This window comes from Chiloscyllium punctatum, chromosome 3 (genome assembly GCF_047496795.1).
Source record: "Chiloscyllium punctatum isolate Juve2018m chromosome 3, sChiPun1.3, whole genome shotgun sequence".
Lineage (NCBI taxonomy): Eukaryota > Metazoa > Chordata > Chondrichthyes > Orectolobiformes > Hemiscylliidae > Chiloscyllium > Chiloscyllium punctatum.
Window position 1 is genome coordinate 90,094,816 of NC_092741.1, and position 25,872 is coordinate 90,120,687.

General features: G+C 40.2%; 1 protein-coding gene across 3 annotated transcripts in view; it reads left to right on the forward strand.

The window, feature by feature from the left end:
• The window catches only part of lama2 (laminin, alpha 2), a 387,170-nt gene that overhangs the window by 152,958 nt on the left and 208,340 nt on the right, over window positions 1–25,872 (forward strand). For all 3 annotated transcript variants that reach the window (XM_072556030.1, XM_072556031.1, XM_072556033.1), the window contains exons 13-14: window positions 11,656–11,748; window positions 22,243–22,454. In XM_072556030.1, the coding sequence (XP_072412131.1) occupies window positions 11,656–11,748; window positions 22,243–22,454 (305 nt within the window). The remainder of the gene's footprint in view (window positions 1–11,655; window positions 11,749–22,242; window positions 22,455–25,872) is intronic.

Genomic DNA, 25,872 nt, shown 5'->3' on the forward strand with positions numbered 1-25,872 from the left:
CTTGCCTCCCTCCCCCACCCTCCCCAACTCGGTGCATGATCCCAGTAAGCATTCCGACAAAGTATTCTAATGCTCACTTCCCCTGAGAGCAGTGGGAGTTGATCTGGGATGGAGTTCTTTGTCAATTTGGTGGAGAGTGGTGTGGTGTTACCCCTGAAACAATTAAACTGTTAGCCCTGGGAGCAGCTGTCAGTTTGTCAGGTGGTGGGTGAGGTGACAAATAAAAGGGCTGCTTTGTCCTGATGGTGCTGAGCTTCTTGAGTGTAGTGGGACTTGCATTCATCCAGGTAAGTGGAAAGTATTCCATCAAACTGCTGACTTGTGCTTTCAAAATGGTGGAGAGGCTTTGGCAGATATCATCTGTTATGACACAATATGGTATGGTAACCCTAGGCTCTAACCTGATGTTGTAGCCACAGTATTTATATGGCTAGCGCAATTTCTGATGGATGGTAAATCCTTCTACAAGGATATTGATAGAGGACCATATTGTGACTGTTATGTCAATGAACATCAAAAGACAATAGTTAGCTTCTGTCTTGTCTTTGCCTGCCACTTCCATGCTGCAAGCTGCCCTGTCATGTATAAGAACACCGTGAGGGCAGAGCTGGATGGTAGGGATTGTGCTAACGTAGCAATGGGCTCCTCCCAGCAGGTCGCCTCCTCCCTTCCTGTCTAAGGTAAGAACACAGTGATCTGCCAGGTTTCCTCTTTAAAGGTTTGGATGGTGAAGTATTTGTTAACTATGTTCAAGAAAATTTTCTTTATCAATATGTCAATGTTCCTACTAGAGAAGGAAGAAAACTTGACCTTCTCTTGGGTACTAAGGCAAGGCAAATGACTGAAGAGATAATAGGGGAACATTTTGGGTCTAGTGATCAAAATTCTAAAATAGTTATGGAAAAGGATAAGCCTTCCATAAAAGTCAATGTTTTTTAATTGGAGTATGGCAAATTCAAATGGTGTGGAGCAAAGATGTTCAAATATTGATTGGAGTAGACAGTTTGCAGGTAAAGGGACTTCTGCTAAGTGGGAGGCTTTTACAATTGTGATAATGAGAGTTCAGAGGCATTATGTTCCTGTTAGTGTGAAAGGTAAGGCTAGGGAATCATGGGTGAATAAAGATATTGAGGCTCTAATTAAGAATAAAAAAGAATCATATAATAAATATAGACAACTAGGTTCAAATGAATCTCTTGAATAGTATAAAGAGTGTAAGGGCACGCTGAAGTTTGAAGTCAGGATGGCAAACAGGGGATATGAGATGGCCTTGACAGATGAGGTTAAGCATAATTTAAAGAGATTCTACAAGTATGTTAGGAGTAAGAGAGCAACTAGAGAAAAACTGGGCCCATTAAAGATCAGAGAGGTCATCTTTGTGTTGAACCTCAGGAGGTGGGAGAGATATTAAATGAATATTTTGTGTCAGTTTTTACTGTGGAGAAAGAAATAGAAGCTAGAGACCTCCGGGAAATAAATATTGATGCTTTGAAAGCATTTCACATTACAGAAGAGGAAGTTCAGGACGTCTTAAAGAATATAAAGGTGGATAAATCTCTGGGACCTGATCCAGTGTATCCCAGAATGCTGCAGAAAGTTAGAGAAGAAATTGCCGGGCCCTGGCAGAAATATTTGCCTCATCCATAACTACAGGTGAGGTGCTGGCTGACTAGAGAGTGGCTAATGTTGTGCCTTTGTTTAAGAAAGGATGTAAGGAGAAACGTGGGAACTATAGACCTGTGAGTCTGACTTCGGTTGTGGGTAAGATGTTGGAGGTGATTCTGAAAGATAAGATTTATATGCAGTTGAGGAGGCGAGGACTCATTGAGGATAGTTAGCATGATTTTGTATGAGGAAAATCGGATCTCACAAACTTGATTAATTTTTTTCAGGAAGTAACCAAGAAGATTGGTGGGGGCAGAGCGGTCAAAGAGCTTTGTAAAGCCTTTGACAAGGCTCCACATAGTAGACTAATTAGTAAAATTAGCTCACATGGGATTCAGCTTGAGCTTGACAATTGGATACAAAATTGGCTTAGTGGCAGAAGACAGAGAGTGAGGGTGGAGGGAAGTTTTTCACAATGCAGGCCCGTAACCAGTGGAGTTCCATGGGGATCAGTGCGGGATCCATTTTGCTTATCATTTACACAAATGACTTAAATGAGAATGCAAAAGTCATGTTTAGTAAGTATGCAGATGGCACCAAGATTGGTGGTATAGTGGACGGTGACAAAGGATACCTAAGATTACAAAAAGATCTTGATCAGTTGGATCAATGTGCTTAGGAGTGGCAGATGGAAATTATTTTGGATAAATGCGAGGATTTGCATTTTGGTAAAACAAACAAGGGGACGACTTACTCAATCAAAAGTAGGGCTTGAGTAGTGGTGGAGAACAGAGAGATCTCGGGATTCATGTACATAATTCTTTGAAGTTTGCATCACATGTAGACAGGGTAGTTAAGAAGGTCTTTGACAAGCTTGCTTTTATTGCTCAGACCTTTCAGTGTAGGAGTTGGGACATCATGTTGACATTGTAAACTACTTGGGTGAGGTCACTTCTGGAGTGCTGTGACCAGAACTGTAACGTCCTGTTATAGGCAAGATATTAGTTATAGGCAAGAATATTAAAGAAATGAGAAAAATGAAGCTGGGCATACAGTCACGGATATAACAACAATTAAACATTTTTTTCTGTATTCACCTCTCTAGCGTCTGCCTTTCACTTTACACCACCTCTCCCACCCAGCCTCACTCCCACCTTATCAGATGGAAGTTATTTTGGATAAATGCGAGGATTTGCATTTTGGTAAAACAAACAAGGGGACGACTTACTCAATCAAAAGTAGGGCTTAAGTAGTGGTGGTTTCCTCCAGTTGCTGACCTTAAAGCAAATTCAAGACCAGGAAAGTCAGAATTTTCTAATTGACTAAACTCCCAATTTATTTTATATACGTCTTATTTGGAGAAAATATCGTACATTTTGACAACCAAAAAATGCTTGTGTTCAACGAGTGCTTCAGTTATTGAAACGTTAAAAGAAAAGTTTAAGCAGAGATTGGGTGAGAGGGGGTAGACAGAGTAACCCCCAATATTGTGCAGAACCTGAATTTGATCCAGTATGGCTTCCTGACACCCCCCTGATGAACTGAAAATACAAGCGCAGAAACATTTCTTTTGGTCAAAATGGAAGATCAGCAATTCTGGAATTATTGCACCTGTAATTCATGTCTTGGTAGCCATATCCTACAAAATTTCAGAATGGGGAAACAAATTTAAACAGGATTGCCTATATCTTTACAGTTTTGTGGGCTACTAGAAACTCTTCGGTAGCAGATTTGCTTAGCATCCCATTTATTTTTAGTGCTGATCGGAACCCAATCCTTGGGCTTTTAACTTTTCGGACTAGGCAGAAAGTGGGTGGGGGCTGAAAATGTGTTGCTGGAAAAGCGCAGCAGGTCAGGCAGCATCCAAGGAACAGAAAGTGGGTGGGGGCAGTGACCCTGTGCAATTCCAGCCTTTGAGATTAGACTTTATTGTCACGTGTACTCAAGTACAAAAGTACAGGAGTACAGAGAAAAGTTTTCAATGTCACTACTCACAGTGCCATTTTAGGTATATGTCAATAGGTACAAAAAGCTAAGAATGAGGTAGAAAGAAATAAGGAATAAATTAAAAGTTAAACATTATAGTCACTCTCAGTATAATGTAAAAACAAAGAAATAAAGCTAAAAGTTAAATGTTGTAGTCCTTCTTAGTATTAAGCTGAAAAATAAAGAAATAAAGCAATAGGGTTAGTCCTATCCCGATCACATCCTCCTAAACCAGTTGAGGGCTGTATAAGTGTATATAAATTGAATTACATTTACAGCAGTCCAAAGAACAGGGTAGGATCCATCCCACTTGGCAGACGTTGCTTTGTAAACTTTCCTTTGAGGAGGATGTCTAAGCGGAGCAGAAGAGTTTCTCAGAGTTCACCGAGAAAGTCAAGGCTGCTTTGCGGTCTTCCCAACATTCCTTTTTAAGTTCTGAGTAGAATCATGTCAGAATTAGAAAAGTTAACTTTGTTTCCCTCTCCACAGATTCTGCCAAACTTGCTCACTTTCTCCAGCACCTCCTGTTTTATACATCTCCAGCATCCACTGTATTTTGCTTTTATTACTTTTTATATTTATTCATTGGATGTGGGTATTATAGAGTCATAAAGATGTACAGCATGGAAACAGACCCTTCGGTCCAACCCGTCCATGCCGACCTGATATCCCAGCCCAATCTAGTCCCACCTGCCAGCACCCGGCCCATATCCCTCCAAACCCTTCCTATTCATATACCCATCCAAATGCCTCTTAAATGTTGCAATTGTACCAGCTTCCACCACATCTTCTGGCAGCTCATTCTATACACGTACCACCCTCTGTGTGAAAAGGTTGCCCCTTAGGTCTCTTTTATATCTTTTCCCTCTCACCCTAAGCCTATGCCCTCTAGTTCTGGTCTCCCCGACCCCAGGGAAAAGACTTTGTCTATTTATCCTATCTATGCCCCTCATAATTTTGTAAACCTCTATAAGGTCACCCCTCAGCCTCCAATGCAGTAGGGAAAGCAGCCCCAGCCTGTTCAGTCTCTCCCTATAGCTCAGATCCTCCAACCCTGGCAACATCCTTGTAAATCTTTTCTGAACCCTTTCATGTTTCACAACATCTTTCCGATAGGAAGGAGACCAGAATTGCACACAATATTCCATCAGTGGCCTAACCAATGTCCTATACAGCCGCAACATGACCTCCCAACTCCTGTACTCCATACTCTGACCAATAAAGGAAAGCATACCAAATGCCTTCTTCACTATCCTATCTACCTGCGACTCTACTTTCAAGGAGCTATGAACCTGCACTCCAAGGTCTCTTTGTTCAGCAACACTCCCTAGGACCTTACTGTTAAGTGCATAAGTCCTGTTACGATTTGCTTTCCCAAAATGCAGCACCTCGCATTTATGTGAATTAAACTCCATCTGCCACTTCTCAGCCCATTGGCCCATCTGGTCCAGATCCTTTTGTAATCTGAGGTAACCCTCTTTGCTGTCCACTACACCTCCAATTTTGGTGTCATCTGCAAACTTACTAACTGTACTTCTTATGCTCACATCCAAATCATTTATGTAAATGACAAACAGTAAAGGGCCCAGCACTGATCCTTGTGGCACTCCACTGGTCACAGGCCTCCACCAACAACCCTCCACCACCAACAACCCTGAAAAACAACCCTCCACCACCACCCTCTGTCTCCTGCCTTTGAGCCAGTTCTGTATCCAAGTGGCTAGTTCTCCCTGTATTCCATGAGATCTCACCTTGCTAATCAGTCTCGCATGGGGAACCTTGTCGAACGCTGTATTGCTGGAAAGATTATTTGTTACCCATCCCTGGTTGCTCTTGAGAACATGGTGTTAAGTCCCTTTCTTGAACTGCCTCAGTCCATGATGGTATACCCATAGTCAGTCCTCAAGACCATGTGAAAGCCCCTCCCTTTGAACTAACTGTTGTGTGATTTTAACCAGACACTGTCAGTGAGTTCACTTACTTTGATGCAGTTGAACATCCAGCTGTGGATTATAAATGAGGCCTGAGGGTAAAAAATGTCTACATATGAAACTTGTGACAGTAGAGGTAATTTTATTGGTCCTTGATTGTACTTAAAGCTGATGGGAGATGGGGTGTATTCAAAGTCTGGGTGAAATGTGAATGGGACACTGTGTAGAATTCTCCCATTTGCACTCAGTCAGAGAAAAAAAGTCAGTACTCGTCTTGACTGGATTTCGCCTCACAGAATTATTAAAGCACAGAAGGAGCCCATTCAACCTTCTGTGTTTGCATTGACCCTCTAAATTAAAGCATCTTATGCTATTTTCCCATCTTCTTTCCCAAATCCTGCATGTTCTGCTTTTATTAAAAAATTGTATTTTGATTTCATTTTCAATTTCTTAATTGAATCTATTTCTACCATGCCCTCAGGCAGTGCTTTCCAAACTTTAGTACCTTGCTATCTGAAAATTTTTATCTCACGTTATTTTTTTGCTAGTTATAATAACTCTGTGCCCTCTTGTTCCCAATTCCTTCATTAATGAGAAGAATTTCCCCCTATTCTGTGCAGAATGCTCACGACTTTGAATAACAAAGTTTGGGAGAAGATTTGTAGCTCGGGTGCTCGTTGTTGTGGTTCTGTTCGCCAAGCTGGGAATTTGACTTGCAAACTTTTCGTCCCCTGTCTAGGTGACATCCTCAGTGCTTGGGAGCCTCCTGTGAAGCGCTTCTGAGCTGTTTTCTCCGGCATTTATAGTGGCCTGTCTCTGCCGCTTCCAGTTGTCAGTTCAAGCTGTCCGCTGTAGTGGCAGGTATATTGGGTCCAGGTCGATGTGTTTGTTGATAGAGTCTGTGGATGAGTGCCATGCCTCTAGGAAGAGTGCCATGCCTCTACGACAAGCAACATGAATTCGACTGGGACAACACTACCATTATAGGGCAAGCCAAACAGAGAGCAGCCAGGGAATTCCTAGAGGCATGGCACTCATCCACAGACTCTATCAACAAACACATCGACCTGGACCCAATATACCGGCCACTACAGCGGACAGCTGGAACTGACAACCGGAAGCGGCAGAGACAGGCCACTATAAATGCCAGAGGAAACAGCACAGAAGCGCTTCACAGGAGGCTCCCAAGCACTGAGGATGTCACCTAGACAGGGGACGAAATGTTTGCAAGACAAATTCCCAGCTCGGCGAACAGAACCACAACAACTTTGAATAACTTTACCACATACCCTCTCAGCTTTCTCTTTTCTGAGGAAAACAGCCCCGACTTCTCTGGTTTATCTCATAACTGAAGTTCCCCATCCTTGGGAACTGTTCTCATCAATCTTTTCTGATTCCTGCATGCCTTACCTACAATGTACTGCTCAAACCAAATGCAGTACTTCAGCTGAGGCTGAACTAGTGTCTTATCGAAAGTCAGCATAACCTCCAGGCTCAGTCAGGCCAGAATATTAACTGGTCTCTCAGTCTGACCTGCTCCCATCAACAAAACATGCACATATCCACCAGGTTATGCAAATCTTTTCGAGACGTACTCTTTATTTTCTGTTGTGCTTGCTACCATTCTTGAGAGAATGTCCTGTCATCCAGACTTGCTTATTTGAAGACCAAATTGCAGGCAAATATGCTTTGGAATAATCTTTAGAGCCTTCAGTGTCTCTGACTGGTACCCCACTAAAGGCTTCAACCTGTATCCCATGCAGCAGTTCAACTTAGCAGAAGAGTAAAATGATCTTTGGTGTACTTACATCTTGGCATGACCACCTCCTCTTTGAAGTTTTATGTTCTTTGTGCTCCACACCTCCGGTGAAACCTGTCTCAGCATTATCAAAGACGTGCTTTTGTGTGTGGCCAGGTTCTTCAGAAATTCTGTTTAAAGAAGCTGCTTCAGTATTGGTGCAAATTGCTTCACCAGTTCCTTTCATGTTATGTACACCCCTATAGTTCTGGATTTGGGACTGACTTCGCAGGCTGTTTACCTTCACTGCTTGAATAGTCCATTCAATGTGTATGGAATATGTAATTGGGCAAGCAAAGTGGAATACTGCTGTAAACCTGAGGCCTACAAAGCAATAATAACCCCTGTCTTCTTGTTCTTAGAGGTGGTAAATAAAGGGCAGTAAAAACAGAGATTGGAGGCACATAAGTCTCCATTTCACAAATATTCTGCTTGTGTGCTTCAGCTTGCTACATATTACATACTCATGCAGCATAGTTTTCCAGAATTCCATTGAACTCTCTGTCCTAGGAATGTGCACAAGACCTTCTGGCCTTATATGGATTTCTAAACCTCCAGGATAGTAGACAGAAGACACATGCTCATTAGGAGTCAGTAATATCCTTTTCCACAGAGAACAGGCATGGATGGTCATCTTGGTTACTTGCCAAATGACAATACCACTACATCACCATCCTGTAGTTAAATGTTTTTGATTTAATTGCTTCTCGTGACAATAAGTAGTGAAGACTAAACAACTAATTGAATTATTAACCATAGTAGATCAATAAACATATCAGTAGACTGTGCTGCATATCCACATCCTGTTTAAGGAAGTTTGCAATGTTTGCAAAAACATTTTTGTTTTGATATTTCATTAAAGGTTTAGTTTCTAGTTTATTTTGTAAATTTCAGACATGCTGAGTCAACATCGTGAGAAAAGCTTGCAGACATCTCCCAGTTAAGAATGTGCAGACTTCTTGCACTTTATTTTGTAAAATTGTCGAGTGGAATGGTTGACCTGATGGTCCACTTTAACTTTTGCTATTTTAAAGAAATGCAGAGCAATGTTTTTTTGGCTCACATTTACCATTAAAGTTCCAGTATATCATAATGTAATTTCCCAAAAGAGATAATCTATAATGTTGGTTTTCAGCTGTGGGTTGCAAATGAGGCCTGAGGGTTAAAAATGTCCAGACATGAAATTTGTGGCGGGATAGGCAATTTTATTGGTCCTTAATGGTACTGAAAGGTGATGGGAGGTGGGGTATATTCAAAGTCTTGGTGAAAAGTGAATGGGACACTGTTTAGACTTTCATTTGCACTCAGTCAGAAAAGAAAGTCAGCACTCCTCTTGATTGGATTTCACCTCACAGAATTATTAAAGCACAAAAGGAGCCCATTCAGCCTTCTATGTTTGCATTGGTCCGCTAAGTGAAAGTATCTTTATGCACTAAGTAGGAAATTAGAAACTGTATTTTATTTACAAGTTATATCAAAACGTAACAATGCATTTTCTTTCTAGTTTGTCATGCATTCCTTCAGGCATTCTCACTGTGTGAGAGCTCTTCAAGACAGGGATCTGCTGCTGCCCTGTCTATATGGTCAGGTTTCATGTTTGATCTATTAGACTACTTCACTACTTGCGGGAATAAATTCTTGTCATATTTGCCCACATGTATCTCCTTCCCTAATCAAAGTTTTTGCAGCAAGGTATGGCTGATCAGGACATCCTTTTGCTAAGGTCTGTCCACTCAGCAATCCAAGAATTGCCCTTATTTTACAATACATATTTAGATCATGAAGAATTAGAAGAAAATTGTCATTTGCCAAGAAGATATTCTGTCGCTTACTTTAATTCAGATAATTCCGTTACCTTTGAAGAATGAAAATTCAGTTACTGTTGTACCAAAACTGTACATAATACCAAAACCATCCTGGAGCAAAAAGGTAACTTTAGCATCTTTCCTCCACTCTACGCACCACTCCCACCTCCTAAAATTGTAAGAAGCTCCTAACAATCATTAACCTCTAGTATTTCTCCTCTTCCCCTTGCTCAACAAATCTATCATACAGCCGTGCCTTCCCTCATGCCAGCCTCGCACTCGTACCACTCTATGTTTTTCTCTTCCTGTGATATTTACCCTGAGATGATCCATTTCCTAATTTCTGGCATCTGTTCCTACAAAATTGCTGACAACTCCGCTTTCTTTCCAGGGCTATCTTCTGGCTACCTTTGTAAATACCTTCTCTTATGCATGATCTTCCCTCCTTTCCATATTGTTGTCATCCCCCCCCACCCCCCCCTCCCGTTCAAACAATAATTACTCTGATTCCTTTTTAGAATCAACCCTTTCTCTCTATTCTGCTCCAACAATCTATATGTAACCATAGGATCTCCTGCTGTAACCATAGGATCTCCTGCAATGGCTATGTAAGCACAGGAGGTCCTGAAGGGTCTGTTTCCATCTAACTTGCTGTGCTTTGATATTATAATCCAAGGAGGTGGGATTGGATTCCACAAATATACCAAGCATTTGTTGTCTCTGTAATATTAGATTGACTATCTAGCATCCAGTCTTAGAAGTGCTACAATTTCCTAAGTTAAACATTGGGAAGACTAAAACCATCATCTTGACCACAAATTTTACATTGAATGACCCCTCTTGGTCTCCTGCTTAAGGTTAAACCAAGTTGCTTGTGAATTTGGCATCCCATTCCACCACCCTCCTGAAATAAGCTCCTGATCTCTACACAAAGACCATCTACATTCATGTTCACCTCAGTCCAGGTATTGCTGAAACCCTTAGACATAACTTTCCTCTCGATCTATCTATTCTGATGGTTTCCTAGATTCTCTACCAGTCGTCTTTAGAGAGGATTGTCTTTGGGAGGTTAAGTTTGTCCAAAATGCAGACAACAGACTGATCTTATCACCTAACTTGCTGTCTTAAATTGGTTGTGAGTCCATCAACACCCCAAATTTATAATTCTAATCCTTGTCTACAGTACCGCCCCCATTCTATCTTATGGTTTCTCTATCCCTCCACACTGGCAGAACTCTGTTCCTTGCACTTCTGATTCTTATACAAGTATCACTCCCCAACCTTCCCCATGGAAATCATGTTATCACTTGTCTGGTCCTTTTGCTCTAAATACCTCTGCCTCTCTATTTCCTTGTCCATCTAATTACAATGAGGAAAACTAATATATGTCCAAGTTATAGTGGCATTTCAATGCAGCATCAGTATTTTTTATCTGTATGTATTCATGTTGTCCACGTACTTTTTGTAATCATATCTTGACTTAACAAGGTGTAAAGTAGCACATCACTGAGTATGTGTGAATGAATGCGAGTGTGACGGTATGAGCATGTTGATGCAACAGTGTGTAGGTGTGAGTGTGTAAATATCAGCAAGTATTTGGGTAGGACAGGGAGTCACCTTTTATGTTCCCTGATTGAGGTATGTTAATTTCACGGAATAACAGGTGTTACAGTGTAGAAAGAGGCTATTCAGTCCAATGTGCCTGCATTGGTTTGTTAAATGAGCATCATTTTCTGATGCAAATTGCTTGCTTTTCCCCTATACTCTCCACATTAGTTTTATCCAAATAATCATCGAACACACTCTTGAATGCCTCAATTGAACCAGTCCTCACCACATTTCCAGGCAGTGCATTCCGTACCCCGACTGCTTACTGAGTGAAAAGGGTGCTCCTCACTTCACCCCCTACAAATCCCTTTAAATCTGTGCCTGCTTGTTCTTGTTCCTCCAACGTTTGGTTCTGCATTTAACCTACATCATATTATTATATTATTTTCTTTTAATGTGATGATGAAATGATTACCTCTGTTCACTCAAACCCTCAAGCTGTCAACTGAGCAATTATTATTAGAGCTTATTAGTAATTTTAAAATTTCTGAACTATTGTTTAAAAATCACACCTCTTTCCACATGTAAAAAAAAATGGTTAATAATTCAGAAATTGCAAGGATTCAGTGGAGTATTGTTAATGGAGACTAAATGATGATTTTAAGTTCTAATGGTGCTGTATAAGTGATTGTTTGAGAAGCTTTAACACATTACTGCACAAATTTCAGTTCAAGATCTTTATATTGTCTCACTTATTAAAATGTGATGTGTTGTCTTAGTATGATGCATAATTCAACAAAATTATAAGTTTACATTCAAGTGCTTCAGTAGACTGATCTATATGAAAACTGACAACAGTTCAGAGGTTAAATTGAATTTTATTCTCAAATTTTGAAATGTTCTAGAAAAACATCTGAAGTGCTTGTTTTAATCAGTAAAAGAGAGGACATTTTAAAACTGTATTGTGTTTCTTTGACTCCAGCTGACAGCATATGGAGGGAAATTGATTTTCACCATCTCTGCCGACTCCACAGGACATCTCTCACACGATCAAAAGTCCCAAGTCATCCTCGAGGTTGGTGTTTCTAACTCACTATGTTTGTCTTTTCCAAATTGGAGGCCAGTTGTTCTTTCTAACTTTTTATTTATGTACAGAGTACAGTTACTATCAAATACTTATTCAAATGGCCATGAAACAAAAATTATTCAGAAGCATCGTGGATCAATTTTGGCCATTTGGATGCTAAAGTATGAAACTAATTTTGTTTGTAATGTAGGATGCATGCTAAAAAATAATCCTTCATTTTTTTTTCCCCTCATAAAATCATTCTTCAGTCATGAGTAGTGGTCATTCTCATTATCACAGCCTTGGGTCAATGTTCATAAATAAGCTAGGCATTGATCTGTTCACATAGAGGTATATTTGCCTCTCTTCATTGATCTGAATGAAAAGAATATGTGAATCTTACACTCTGACCTCTCAGTGAGAAAGGTCCTATTAGAGGATTGAACATGTAAACTATGCTGATAATTCAGTGCAGTACTGAAAGAGTACATGATTGGAGTGATTGGCCATCTTTTGGGTGAGATAATAAATTGAGAAAATATTAGTTGACTAGGATGCCATGATATCACTGGAGGAAGATAGTGGCCATTTCCCAATGGACCGACCAATTTTATCTCTCAAAATCATCAATGAAACAATTACCCGACATTCATCAAATTGTGTTTTGATGTGAAGCATTTCAGATGTCTCAGATAAAAACAGGAAATGCTGGAGAAACGCAGCAGGTCTGGTAATATCTGTGGAAAGAGTTAACATTTCATATCCAAGAAGAGCCATTGGGCTTGAACCACTCACTTTTCTCCTTTGCAGATGCTGCCAGACCTGCTGAGATTCTCCAGCATTTGCTGTTTTTATTTCACATGGCCAGCATCTGCTGTGTTTTTCTTTTTCAGCAGCTGTATTTTTCTTTTATCCGCATGCCTCAAGATACATAAATGTGCTCTAAAAAAATAAATCAATTCTTGCTTCCTCCCATCCCCCCTCCCTTCCCTCTCTTCTCCATTCCCCCTTCCTCCCACCCACATTCCACTTTCCTTCCTTTTTCTACCTTTCAACAGTGCTGCAATTATCTCATATTCTGTTGCAATTGTCACAATCCATGCTCTTTAAAAATAATATTTTAGAAAGTGAATGCAGGGAAAGAGAATAAACTTTTTTATCATTTAATTATTTGGTATAAGACTAAGTGAAGAACTCATTGAGATTTTGCAGGCAAATTAAAATCTTTTTCATGGGAGTATAGCAGTTAATTGGTCAGTGTTTGCTTATGTGTGTCTATGAACTCTTCTTCGTTATATTTGCTATTAGTCAGTGCTGTTAGACAAACAAAGACGAATCTGAAAGCAAACAGCAGCAAACTGGAAATGAGAGAACAGAAATGGTAATAAAACAAATTAAGGTCCTGCATAGACAGATTGTTATTTCATCTCTGCATATCTCTGAGGGACATACATAATCTTAGTTACAAGAGTTGAGAATCATTGCCTACCAGGTCAGATCTGCTCTGGGATCAGTGATTCACCCCAACCAAACCTGTGCTGTACTGGGCAGGATGATCTCAGAGAGCCTCACACTCCTCAGGGATACGATCGTTCAGGTGCAGGACAGGGCCATGAATGCTTCCTCATCAGCCTGGATCAGGAGAAAACCTTTAGCAGGATATCTCACACCTACATATGGGGCATGCTGTCCTGAATAGGCTCTGGGGAGGGAATTCACAGTTGAATCTGACTGATCGACACCAACATCATTAGTGCAGTCTCAATCAGTGGATCGGAATCAGAAAGTTTCCAGATCAAAGATTTACTGAGGATGTTGCAAGGTTGGAGGGTTTGAGCTATAGAGAGAGGGTGAATAGGCTGGGGCTGTTTTCCCTGGAGCTTTGGAGGCTGAGGGCTGATCTTATTGAGGTTTATAAAATCGTGAGGGGTATGGATAGGGTAAATAATCAAGGTCTTTTCCTTGGGATGGAGGAGTCCAGAACTAGAGGATATAGGTTTAGGGTGAGAAGGGAAAGATTTAAAAGGGACCTAAGGGGTAACTTTTTCACGCAAAGGGTGGTGCATGAATGGAATGAGCCGCTAGACGAAGTTGTGGAGACTTCTACAATTACAACATTTACAAGGCATCTGGATGAGTATATGAAAAGGAAGGGTTTAGAGGGATATGGGCCAAGTGCTGACAAATGGGACTAGATTAAGTTAGGTTATGTGGTTGGCATGGACGAGTTGCACTGAAGGGTCTGTTTCTGTGCTGTACATCTCTATGACTCTAAATCTGGAGTCAGACTGGGCAGCCCACTCTGTCCTGCCATGTATGTTGTGTAGAGCCTTTTGCTAAGTCCAACAGGAAGGTTGCAAACCTGAGAGGGGTGACTATTCCAGGCAATGGAGTCCAATAGGTCAAAGTGCATAGACTCATGAGCATCTGTGACCTGTTTGAACTGGCCTCAGGAGCCAAGGTAAATTGAGGCAAAGACAAGGCCATTTGGGAACTGGGTTGACCAATCCTTTACCACCTTCACAGTTAGGTTACCTAAAGGTGCTGGGAATATGGTTTGGCGGAGCTAAGGCTTGCTCAGAATCTGGGGGGGAGCATATTGCCAAGGTGAGGCAGAAACCAGCTTTTGGGAGCACTGCCCCATCTCCGTTGCAGGTGAAAACCTGGTCATCAGGTGTGAGGTACATTCTGTATTGTTGTACTTGGTGCACGTCAGACCTATTCCCCCGAACACGAGCCATTGCAGTCACCCAATCCAATTTCCACTTTCCCTAGAGGTCAAAAATGGACTGGGTTTGCAGGGACGCAATGTACAATGCTCTGGATAAGTCAGGGGAAAGAATATATCAAATGCTGCCCTCATCCTGATGGCTATCTTTGTGTGTGGCTGCATCAAGCTGTGTGAAGACCTTTGGTACGCAAACCCCACGTGCCACTATGTACTGAGGTTCCACCTGTCCCTCCTGTTGCAAAGGAAGGGACTGGCCTCATTGCTGTGGAACGCTCCAAGTAATTGGACCTTTCTGCACCACCTAACCTTCATGGAGAAATTTGCAAAGAAAAACACTTTTGACCACAAGTTCATCAGGAAGTGGTCAACATGCAGCGTCCTCGAGACCCTGTGGAAAAGGGAGAGGGTGGATCCTGTCGAGCGGTTCCCTGAGCAGACTGTGAAAGGCATTTGGCAAAATGCCTCATTGCCAGAACTTTCCAACAAGTATTAAGACCTAGCTGGTTGGTGAGAAGGGCAATACCTGTATGATTCTTTATGTATGCCCGGAGTCTCTGCATCATCACAAGCTGCCCTCAAAGCAACTGTAGGGAGGTAGAGACTGTCACACATCTCCTTCTGGAATGTGTCTTTGCCGAGAAGGTCTTGGGAGAGATGTAGTGATTTTTGTCGAGGTTCATCTCAAGCAGCTCCATGACGCAGCACTCTGCTCTGGAGGCTGTTCCCTGGGATGAACACCGGGACAAACATCAACTGTGTACCTGGAGGATGACCAACATAGTGAAAGATGCTCTTTGGACTGCCTGAAACTTGTTGGTCTTACCTAGACTTCGCCAGACTGGCACATTTAAAGGTTCAGGACTATGTGCTGAGGGATACATGAAAGCTTGGGGCAAGCGCAGAGGGGAAAGGCCAATATCTAAAACCTTTTGGCCAAAGTACAATAAAGGTCCATTTAGTTATTGGATCCTCCCGGTGCCTCAAATATGCATAATCGTATCTTGTGTAAGGAGGAAAACATTGGGTTTGTTTGTTGGAAGGGTCAGGGAATTCAAACTCCAACGTTAGATTATTTCTCCATGTGCAAAAACTGTACAGAACCAAACTGCTCTTGTGACTATGTTTGTACATAAAGATTTTTTTAAATGAATAAAGTATATTTTTGGAATTCAAAAAGTGTAATCACTAGACTGAGCTGTGCAGGTCAAAAAGGAATGACTTCCTCAGTTCAGCTCATGAAGGATTCTCTTCCTGAGAATGTGGACAGCATGTGTATACCATTGTGGTTGGTAAAACAAGTTATGTTAAAGAATGCTATGTCAAGGTCACAGGCCTTTCAATGTGTCTCCTCATCAAAGTATCTAACTTATCAACTACTTTTCCCACAGTTATGTTTCACCTTTTCTCAACCTTATGACTGACATTCTTCAATTTTATGTTGACTCAATTGTTCTAGTTTTCAGAAAGATCACAGTTCCAGTACATTGAACTGATCAATGTTCAATTAAACCAAAGACAAACCTTTGCGATATTTTGGTTTAAACTTGAAGACTGTACTACAGCACAAAATTATGATTTATTTTGTTACGCAAATGCAAATCCCTGAAGGTCAAGTGATCGCCTCTTTGTTTGCTGAATTTAGGCTGAACTGTCTGCCACTCACTCTGTAGAAGGGAGACACCTTGGTCACGGGTATTACTGTTTCTGCCTCTCCAACATGTTTAGGCCTAGCCTGCAGCAGTAGGGCCCTCGTTTGTGATGAACCTGTTTAGTAAAGGACCATTCTTAACATGGAAGTTCAAAGTCAGTCATTCCATTGAGAAACTTTGTTGCAACAACTTGCTCGGAATGCACTTTGAAAGCTAATGATTTCCCAGGTTTCCCATTCTTTGATTCATGGGAAGTTTGTTGGTGGGTCTTGTTTGTGGCCAATTATTATGTTGTGTCCCTCAGAGATATGCAGAGATAAAAGCACCACAGTCTGTCTATGGAGTCCACAGACACACATTCGTAAACACTGAACAATTAACAGCTGTACCTCCATCCAGAAAAAGGAGGACCGCTTAATTTGTCTGTGAAATCTGGATGAGTTCTTCAATTAGTCACATAACGAGTGATTAAGTGTGAAAAAATATTCTTTTTCCCCCTACATTGACTTTCTAAAATACCCTTTCTGAGCAGTATGAATTGTAACAATGAAATAATTGCGATGCTACTGAGGTTTGTATCACATTGGCACTGAAATGGAAGGCAGGCAGTTGGTGGATTGAACATGTCATTATCAAGTGTTAAGAGTGATCGATGACATGAATCACAAAATTATTCTGGTGTAGAAAAAAAACATTTTATCCATATTTAGCTTTCTGAATGTGCATCATGACTTAGTACCATTTTCCCACCCTTTTCCTATAATCCTACACACTATTTTATTTAAATAATTGTAAGCTCTCTTGAATGATTCGATTGACTCTGCCTCCACCACAATTCCATGCAGTGCATTTCAATCAATAATTACTTATTCTGTGAATTTTATTTTTCTTACAATGTATTCACTTTTCCAGCAAAACACTTCAGATCCACACCCTCTTATTCTTGATACATTTTTGAGTGGGAGCTGTTTCTCACTGTCTGCTCTGTCCAGACCTCTAATGATTTTGAAAACTTCACTCAAATCCTCTTTGAGGCATCTCCTCTCCAAGGGAAACAGTCCCACATCTCTAATCTATCTTCATAACTGAAGTATCTCATTCTTGGAACCATTCTTGTAAGCATCTTCTGGACTCTCTCCAAGACATTCAGATCCTTCCCAAAGTATATTATTCAGAAGTGTCCATAGTCCTCCAGCTGAAATCTGATATAAGATTATACTGTGTATACTTTGTCTTATAAGGTTCAGAATAACTTCTTTGCACTTGTACTCTCTATTAATAAATCCTAGGAGACTTTAAGCTTGATTTGTCACTGTCTCCGTGTATCTTGCTTGAACCCCTTTAATGACATACACCCATATATATCCAAAATTACCCTCATCAATGCTCCCTGTTACCTCTCCTAGAATTCTAGCAAGTTGATTAAAAATGTTTTCCCCTTGGAAATCTATGCAGGCTGCCTCATATTTCTCTATGTAACTAGTAATTCTTTCCCAAATTATTATCATAAAATCAAAAGAATCCCTACAGTGTGGAAACAGGCCATATGGCCCAATAAGTCCACACCAACCCTCCAAAGAGTATCCCATCCAGACCCATTCATCTACTATATTACTCTACACATCCCTGACTAACCCACAAATCTCTGAACTCTATGGGCAATTTACCATGGGCCATTCACCTAACCTGCACATTCTTTCTATAATTTTCCTGATAACTAAAGTTAAGCTGACTGGACTATAATTGTTGGACTTTTCTTAGAAAATTTATTTGAACAATGTTCTAGTCCTCTTGAATTACCATCTGAATATAAGGAAGACTGGAAGATTGTGGTCAGAACCTCTGCAGATTCAGTTCTCACTCATCTGCTGCAGGTGCCTTGTAAACTGTAAGCATCAATGGCTTATCCAATACCCTGTCCTTATCAATTTGAAACCCTTCTAGTGACTGAGATTCTATCTCTATGGCCTGGTACCACAGCCTTGCCATCTGCCTCCATGTACAAATTTCCTTTTTTGGTCTCTTCTTATCCTTACTCCTCCTTTTACCACCATTTAACAATTGCGTGCCTTCAGAAGATTTTGTAATTTCCTGTTGAGTTAATTGATAGTTTTTTTCATAATCCCTCTTTGTTTTGCATATTTGCTTTCTCACTTCCCTCCTGAACATTTTGTTCTTAATTACATTTTTTACCAGACACATCATACTTTTTCTTTTATCTTGAATTCTATCTATCTTTTTCATTACCTCAGAAACTCTGGATTTTTTTTTCCTTTTTGAGGGAATGTATGTTGACTATATCCAAACCGTCTCCTCTTTCAGGTAATCTATTGTTCAGCCTCAGTTCTTTCCACCCAACCTAATTGGTTCCAGTCTAACTGGCCTAGTTGATGATGCTATGTACAACAGCATTCTTCCTTATTTACCAGATGTGGGGAGCTTGAGGGATACTGTTATGTCCCTTGAATTGGAACGTCAGTTCTCCAGTTTCACAAAATTTGCAATAGTTGCTAAATGCAATCTATGCTGAGGTGTCACAGGAACTGGAATGACTTGAGTAGATGATGTCATTGAGCTAATCAACTTGTTGCCATGAATACCAAAACAAATCATTGCATATCACAAAATGGCAAAGTTAGGTGGTTTTGAGCTACTCTATTTTCTCCAAATTAGATTAGCTTGGGCGCTCTTTTAAAAATGTAAAAACAATGACTGCAGATGCTGGAAACCAGATTCTGGATTAGTGGTGCTGGAAGAGCGCAGCAGTTCAGGCAGCATCCAAGTAGCTTCAAAATCCACGTTTCGGGCAAAAGCCCTTCCTGATGAAGTGCTTTTGCCCGAAACGTCGATTTCGAAGCTACTTGGATGCTGCCTGAACTGCTGTGCTCTTCCAGCACCACTAATCCAGAAGCTCTTTTAAAAACCATATCTGGGATTCATTTTTGGATTTCTAACTCTATCTGTGGACATTCATCAGGGCTTTTTAAGTTTACAAGCTAATCCTGGTCACACACTCAGCACCTTTGACCTAGTTGACTTTGTTGTATGAACCAGCATGACTGATTCCTCATCATTTTTTTCTGGAGGTGTGTCATGGTTTTAAAGGGTCAGAAGTCTCAAGGCCTCAGATGAGTTGTGAATCATAATCTGCACAGACCTGAAATTTGTAATGTGAATCCCAGTTATCTGCATCAATCTGAAGATAGTCGCCAAAGTTTTCATTTTAGACAGGTATTTTCTTGCTGCAATTCAAGAACTATCAACATTATTCCAGGAGTCCACAGTTTTTATGAATGTGACAGATGCCAATAGTTGTGCAAAGCCAATGTTTACGCTTTATTTTCAATCTCTTAAAGTGCGATTCAATAGCACAGAAAGCTCTATTGATTAAGTTCAGAACTTGTAGTATTCAAGAAGGTAATTTCTTCATGTCATCGCTGTTCAACCTCCTTGACAAGTTAATTAGCCTATGAATGGATGAAGCAGAACATGATCAGAAGTTTATCACTCTGTACTACTTTGATTTGCACAACATGATTTGCTGCTCTATGACAGCAAATGCACATTTGCAGCATTGAGAGTGACTTTCTGGAATGTGAGCAGCTGGAGTGCAACGCAGTCATGCTAACCTCAAAGGCATGCATGCGTTTCTATCTCTATCTAAGGTGAAAGGATTGGCTTCGTTCCTGGCTGCCACTAACGTTTCTTGCAAATTTGGCCCAAACTGCACTAAGACTGCCGAGTCTCTTTAGAGACTAATGACCAAAGACAAATTATGGAAGTGGACAATCATATAGTGAACAGTATTTGACACGTTAAAGGCAAAGATGGCATCTCAATCAATTTTTAAGCATTTCAACTTCATGTGGAAATATATGGCAGCATAGTTACATCAGGAAACCCAACTGAAGCTGTTACTCTCCTAGTCTATTGAAAGAAGTGAACAACCAATTGCTTTATCTTCATTCCCATTGTCACGAACAGAACACACATACAGGACAGCAGGAAGCACAAACTGCATCTATGCTTGTTATCATTGGCGCATGCATCTCTAAGCTGGAAAGTTCACTGTATGCACTGATCAATAATTGCTGACTACATTGTTAGCACCAACTGCTACGCAGATCCTGACATGGTCAGATTGTCTTCAGTTCAGTTCAACTTCTAGGTTGACTTGGTCACTGGTTCACACTGCTGAGCAGTTGATATGCTTGGCTGCACCTCTATCTTAGACAGTAGTAGCGAGAGTGTAGTGGCTTGCAACATTGAACCCTGTATGATTGTGATATGCTTTGCTGGACAGTGTTAGTGATGGCTAGCGACTTGCAACATTGAAGATCACTGTGTGATCGTGGTCATTTCACTCATGACCATGAATCTTTTCACTCAAGGAGTCGAGGACAGAATTGGCAACAGACAGTGTTCTGCAAGAAGTAAACTGGCAAGTGATGTGAAATAGAGGAAGACCTGGTCCTGTACACGAGTCTGGTGGCCAGCAATAGATCTGTTAATGGAAGTGTTCACCAAATATCCAAACTGTTGTTTCTAATGAGAAGTTGTGGTTAAACAGTATCTGTACCTGCACAACCAGTTCTGTAGCCAACAAAACAATGGCAACAACTCCACGTGGATACTAAATAAGAACAAAAAAGTACCCAGTAGGTCAAGAAGCATCTCTGGAAACAAACAGATTTAACATTTCAGGTTGTTAAGCTTACAAGTTAAAAATGTGAGAATTTGTGGAAGTGCAAGAAGGGGGAGGGAAGAATTAAGACGAAAGTATATAAAGAGAGTGAAGGCCAGGGGAGATTACATAACACAATATTTCATGATGCAACAACCAAAGTAAAGGGTAGCAAAAGATAGCAGCAGCGTAAAGAGCAGGCATTTTAAAAAGCACCTATAAATAAAGCTTCTTGACACATAAGACATTGTGTGTCATCTCAGTGTATCTCCAAGATACAAAGCGCAATAAGGAGTATGGTAGATAAGCAGGGGACTGGAAAAACACAGCAAGCCAGGGAGCATCAGGAGGTGGAGAAGTCGACGTTTCAGCTATAACCCTTCTGTTGCAATAAAGAATATAGTGAAAGAGTTGGAAAGTTGGTGTGGGTCTATTCACTGGATGTACACTAGGAGTTTTTCATGGCTGTTTGAGTAATGTACACTTTACCTTTCCTCCTACCCTTGCAGGTCAGCTGGGGATAGGCTTTAAATACTGGCTCTGCCATGTTTAACATCCTAAGAATGAATTTGATAATAAAGTTTCCAATGGCTCAACCAGAGCTACCCAAATCTTAATTAACATCTTTAAACTAGTAAATTCTAAACCTTCACTGGAACCCAAGAGATACAAATCAGCATGGAGGGTCCATTCCCAACGTGGAGTCAGAGAAGAGAGTGTATGAAAATGTGACATGAATTATGGAGTTGTATGAGTGCCAAGCACTGGAAATGTTACTCAGCCAGTGGACAGCTGATTGTGCAGGGTCAAGATTCAAATTCCATTGTATTTCTTTCACAAACTATAATCCATCTACAACTATCTTGTGTGAAGTCCTACTCACCGATTTCTCCTGTGTTTGCTGACCTGCATTAGTTCCTGATTCTTCAATGCCTCAGATTTAAATTTTTCATTCCTCATATTCGAACTCTTTGACACATGCTGCACTATAGGTTAGGAAATACAACATCCTGATCATTGTTAATCTATGACCTTTTGCATATCCATTCATTCTATAATTGGCTGTTATCCCTTCTAGATTTCACACATTAGAATTCCCACCCAAAATCCCTCTGTGTCTTCATTAATTCTCTCTCTTTTAATTTCTCCTTAAGACCTTCTAAATAGTCATGTTTTGTCTTGGCATCTTTTGTTCTCTCTGATTACACCAGTTAAAAAGCACCTTAGGACATTTTTTTTACATTCAAAATGCTGTATAATACAATATATTGTTCTGTTATTAATGTGGATTTTATGAGATTGTCACACCATTTACTGAAACTTTATAAGGGATAGTGTACAGTTCTTAGGTGGAAAGTATGTTCGAGCAAAGACCGAGTTGAGGACAAATTTTATTATATTATTTGTTTACATGCTTTGTTCTTAATTTTCTTTGTCAGGGTAATGGCATCCTCATAAGTAATGGTGCTGATGGAATTAAGCTCGATCCACTGACAGAGCACACCAAAATGATAGTTTTACGACCAGACAACTTTGTGATTCATTCCACAATGTCACCTGTAAACAGAAAAGACTTCATGACTGTTCTGGCAAACGTTACCCGTCTTCTCATAAGGGCCACCTATAACTACGACCAGACTGCCATCTATGGGTAAAAAAAAAAGCAATATGTTTTCCTTGTAGCAAATATTATATATGTTTTATTGAAATTCAAACCACAGCCCACTTGCTATACTTTGGCCATTTAACTGATATACCTTTAATGGTTGAATTTTATGCTGGCGTGGGCATAGGAACTGTGAAGACGAAACTGCCGGTGGAAATGGTTCAATTAGCCTTACCTTCTGGCTTGATCGTTAATAATTCTGTTAAGAGATATAGGTAAGAGAGGGTTACTGCTGTGACAAATTGATAGCCAAGTGTATTAAAATGAATTACTGCATTTCGCTTCAACCCCTCCCTTTGTGTGGTTGCAAGTATGTTTGTGCGTTCTTGGCACACTGAACCTAGTGACACATGGAAGAGACAGCCCATCACACCTATTTCTATTGTTCCTTGATGAACAGAATATTCTGTTTCCAGAGATAGAAAAATGGAAATCGCAGGAGAGCTCATCTCATTTTTTTATATTTCCTTACTTGTCTGTTATGAATAGAATCTTACCATTAATTTACAACAGTTATTGTCCCAAGAAGACAAATTGGACAACATTTTCCACTTAAAACAAGCTCATGTATTATTTGCTTATGTGGCAATGAAGAGTGCTGTGAAATATGCTTCATCTAATTTTCCATTATTGCTGAGTTACCTCATGGAAAGAAATTCATCTCAAGTCATAAACCAAATCAGGATGTAGCCATTCTGTGCGAGTACATTCTTAGTCATGCACCTCATTATTGATGATTTATTAAAAATAAGTTTGTACTTGTTATTAAACTACCACTGCAGTTCATTAACAAGGATATCATTTATCTTAAATTTCTTTCCTTGTTTAATAATTTGTTTGATGACAAAGTGAATCTCAAATAGGGCATTTCCTTGGATTAAACTCATTTTGGTTAAGTCAAAAGCAGAGAATGTCCCAAAGTGCTTTAATTATAAACAGTAGGCACTGTCTGTTTACACTGGACAGTTGCGACTCTCCGGAGTCATTGTGCTGCAGGCTATAATACAAACATCCCAAATTGCAGTGGGATTCCTGGGCTCAGCTGGTTTGTAAAAAGCCCCCAGGCTAGTTTAAAGAAATGCAGCCTCCTTTCCCACTATTGACAGTGAAATTGCTTTAGGACACATAGGACATTGTCTATAAATGACAACAGGAGAGGGAGGCATTTCAAATTCACAGAATTACAATTTTGGTGACAAAATAGACATTCAGTTCATGCGTAAATCTCATTGAAGGGTTCCATTGCTGAGAGCCACTTGAATGCAAATTTACAAATTCTTTAAAAGATCTTCTTATATTGCTGCAGGAAATAAAAAGCATGAATGTATTTCAGGTAGCTTGAATTGATTTTTTTTCCCTGGGAGTGAAGGCACTCCTCAGTGTGTAAATGACCATACCTTTTATTGGGGCATGGGGAATATCTGATTTTCCTTTGTCTTCCTGACTCAATCTGTTTCCTTCTGGCATGTGTGGGGATTGGGATTGCCTGATGTGCAAAACCCTTGCTCAAACCCTGCTAATATTGGCTTATCCATTGCCAGCGGAGTAAACTCAGATTTCCTCCCACCTGCCTTTTTTTTCTAGTAGTTCAGGGTATGGCAAACCCATTAAAAGCACGCCAAGTTTGTGTGTTTGTGAAGAAAATGGAAAGTTTTTTTAAAGAGTCAGAAACATTCTGAATGATAAGTACCTACGTTGTGAAGATTTGTTCTTTCACAGAAAGTTGACCCTTACATTAACCTGCCCATTTGTACTAGACCCATTTCCAATGGATGAAGCACTGTTGTGCTCTTAAAATATTGCAAAATGACCTGTTAGCATATGCTGTTACAGTTTCTACTGTGATTTAATAGTTCTGGCTGATTTTAAACAAAAAGAAAAATAATTTTGACAGTTATGAAGAATCTGAACAGTGTCCATTACATTTCTGGTCTCATCACCACTTTCCTGCCTATACCTCATTAACCTTTGACTCCCTTGCCTCTCAACAATCTATCAAACTCAGTCTTGAATAAATTTATAAACCCCGCAATTTTCTGGGGACAAGAATAGGGCACACTAAAGATCCTTTGAGAGAAAAAAAACTCTTAAGTTCAGTCTGAAAAGGGCCAGCATTTTTTCTGAAACAATGTTCCCTGACAAAAACCCTCTGGTATTCAACATTTCCAGTCCCCACAAGAGTTAATATGTTTCAGTAGATCACCTGTCTTTCTCCTAAACTCAAAAGGATACACCTTTAAAATGTTCAACCTTACTTTGTAAGGTGGCCCAGGAATGAGTGAACCTTCTCTGAATTACTTGTAAAACAATTTTTTTTCAGAGCAGGAGACCAAACTGTACACAGTACTCCAGATATGGTCTCATCAGTGCCTTTTTTTATAATGCATTGCTGAGCAGTGGTTAAAATAAATCTTGAGTGAAGCTGTTTCTTCAAACAAATCATTCTCTTGTGAGGGATTATTAATTGTGGAGTTGTTCAGCTCATGAAGTAAGCCATAGGTGATGAACTTAATCAAATATACAGATCTCTGCTTAAAGTAAGCTAATCTGTAGAATTCCAATTGTAGGAAGGCAAAGGCATCAAATTGAGATAACTAAGGTGGGAAAGGAGCTTGGCAAAGTAGACGTGGAAAGGTTGTTACCTCGTATGGCAATCTAGATTGGGAGGTCATAGCTTTATGGTGAGGGATAACAGATTTAAAACAGAGATGAAGAGAAATTACTCCTCTCAAAGTGTTGTGGATCTGTGGAATTCATTACCCCAGAGTACAGTGGATGTTGAGACTTTGAATAAGTTTAATGAGAAAAATAGACAGATTTTTAATTAGTAGTAAGTCAAAAGGCTATCGAGAAGGGGCACAAAAGTAGAGATGAGGCCGAGATGCAACCAGCCATGATCATATTGAATGGTGCAGCAATTTCGAGTGGTTGAATTGCCGACTCCTGCTCCTGGTTCTTATGTTCTGTATAGCTGCAGTAAAGTATCCCTATTTCTCTATGCCATTCTGCTTCCAATTATTGACATTTCTTTCCTAAACACTTGTTGCGACCTGCCAGGACTCCCAGTTCCCACTGTACCATTGACTTCTGCAATCTCCCTCTATTTAAATAAAAGATTGTTTTGCTATTCTTCCTGCCCAAATGGGAACATTCAGGTTAGCCCAAATCTATATATTCTCCACACTCTTAAAGTGTCTACGTTCATTTGCACACCATGAGCTATTCTAGCTATCATATTTGTGGTACCTTCATCTAAATCATTGATATAAATTGTAAATATGGTGGACCAAATGCTGATACCTGTGGCACTGCACTAATGACAACTTACTGAGAGAGACTCTTTATCTCTACCCTCTGCTTCCCGTTAGCTAGTGAATCTCTGCCGTTCTTGCTAGTGTCAAGA